At 42.5% G+C, this 2,310-nt stretch overlaps 1 protein-coding gene across 1 annotated transcript; it reads left to right on the forward strand.

Moving 5' to 3' along the window:
* Positions 1-211: 211 nt before the first annotated feature.
* On the forward strand, positions 212-1,531 carry LOC106763389. Its single transcript, XM_014647587.1, has 2 exons — positions 212-411; positions 550-1,531. The coding sequence occupies exons 1-2, from the start codon at positions 212-214 to the stop codon at positions 1,529-1,531; spliced, it is 1,182 nt and encodes a 393-aa protein (XP_014503073.1).
* Positions 1,532-2,310: the final 779 nt, after the last annotated feature.

The raw sequence follows: 2,310 nt of genomic DNA on the forward strand, positions 1-2,310 counted from the left end.
GTGCTCTAGTACTATTGGCTCTAGTTTATGCAGGGCACAATCCGTACTAGGAGCACACTATCTTCTGAACCTCTCGTCTTAGATCCCGAAGTTGAAAAGACTGCCCGAAGAATAGAAGAAGAAGAGAGAATCAGGCATTAGAGAAACTTCTCCAACTCATGTGACTCCTAAGCAACTCATTGTACCTGCAGTTGAGCAGGAAGTGGAACAAATGACTGAAAATAGGAATGGTGATGGTGATGGGCAAGATAGACGCACTCTGGAGGATTTCAATACCTTCTCAGGGTCGTTTCATTTCAATAGTATTATTCGGCCACAGATCAATGCACCAAACATGGAGGTGAAGCCTGCTCTCATTCATCTGGTGCATAGCAAGCAATTTCATGGCCTGACACACGAAGATCCATTCAGGCACATCACCTTCTTCTTGGAGATATGCAATACGGTGAAGCTTCAAGATGTTTCTGATGACTTCATAAGACTTAGTCTATTTCCATTCTATCTTGAAGGCAACGCAAAAGAATGACTCACTTCATTTCCTGAAAATAGCCTCACTTCATGGGATAATGTGGTGGCAAAGTTTTGCAACAAATACTTTCCTCAATCCAAAGTAACCAAAGGGAAGCAAGAGATCTCATTTTTCCAGCAGGGTTTTAGTGAGACACTGAGTCAAGCTTGGGAAAGATTCAAAGGGCTACTAAGGAAAACACTCACTCATGGGTTTGACGAGCCCACAGTCTTGAACGTGTTCTTGGGAGGACTGGGTTCCCAAACTAAGTTGATGTTGGATGCCTCAACTGGAGGAAACATCTGTTGGAAGACCCCAGAGGAAGCCCGAGAGCTCATTGAAAACATGGCTGCTAATGACAATGAATCACAGAATGAGAGGGGGCAACAAAGAGGTGTCTTACAACTCCAGTCTCATGATGCCATCTTGGCCCAAAATAAACTCATGACCCAACAGCTTGAAATTCTCATGAATAAAGTCTCACAGTTGAAAGAGCACCAAAATGTGTCACACGCCCAACATCAAGGATGTGCACTGTGTGGTGAAGAGCATATAAGTGGCCAGTGTGTGAAGCAAGGCATTACCCAAGAAGGTGTAAACTACATGGGTAATCAAAACCGGCCAAACAATTACAACCAAGGTTGGAGACCCCATCCTAGCATGGGCCAAGGGCAAGCTGGGCCATCAAACAGACCACCACATCAACAATACCAACCTCACTCTGCTTGTGCTGAACGATCCTCTATGTTGGAAGACATTCTCCAACAGTTTATGCAAGTCTTCATTTCTAATCACAAAAGCACTAGAGCTTCCATCAGAAACTTGGAGATTCAAATGGGCCAACTTGCCAAGAAGTTGGAAGAGAAATCTGATAAGGATTTTGGAGCCAATACAGAAGCTAACCCAAAGGAAGAGTGTACAATTATCACCACTAGAAGTGGTAAGGTGTTAGTTGAAAAAGTGAGGGAGGACAAAGAAAAGAAAAATGAGGAAGTGGAGAGACAGAGTGGAGAGAAAGGATAAGATGAAAGTGGAGAGAAAAACAATGAGGAAGAGAAAGAGGAGAGAAAGAGGAGAGAAAAGGGGAGGACGAAAGTGAGAAAAATGAGGGTGTTAGAGAAGAGAAAAAGAGAGAGGAAGTTGAGGGAAATAATAAGGAACTTGAGAAACCACTCCTATACCCAAAAGTCTTCTCAAGAAATGAGAAAGAGAAGCAATTCGGGCACTTCATGGATGTCTTCAAGAAATTGGAGATTACTATGCCCTTGACCGAAGCATTGCAACAAATTCCCTCTTATGCTAAACACATGAAACAATTCCTTAGTAAAAAGAAGAAGTATTTAGAGGAAGGAACAATTGAAGTTCAAGGGAATTGTAGTGCTATTATGCAGAAGACTCTACGCCCAAAATTCAAAGATCCCGGGAGTTTCACCATCCCCTGCACTATTGGGAATTATGAGATAGGGAAAACACTTGTTGACTTAGGGGCTAGCATCCATCTGATGCCCTTATCTATGCTTCAGAAGATTGGTAGCCTGGAAGTTAAGTCTACAAGGATGATTTTGCAAATGACAGATAGATCCATTAGGCATCCCTATGGTGTGATAGAAGATGTGGTGGTTGAAATTGATAAACTCCATTTCCCGGTGGACTTTGTAGTTATGGAAATGGGGGAAGATGCTGAAACACCTCTCATTCTTGGAAGACCTTTTATGAAGACAACCAAGGTTGTCATTCATGTGGATAAGGGAACTGTGCTATTGAAAGATCAAGATGATGAGGTAACTTTCAATGTCTTTGAA

Source organism: Vigna radiata, chromosome 6 (genome assembly GCF_000741045.1).
Source record: "Vigna radiata var. radiata cultivar VC1973A chromosome 6, Vradiata_ver6, whole genome shotgun sequence".
NCBI classification, from domain to species: domain Eukaryota; kingdom Viridiplantae; phylum Streptophyta; class Magnoliopsida; order Fabales; family Fabaceae; genus Vigna; species Vigna radiata.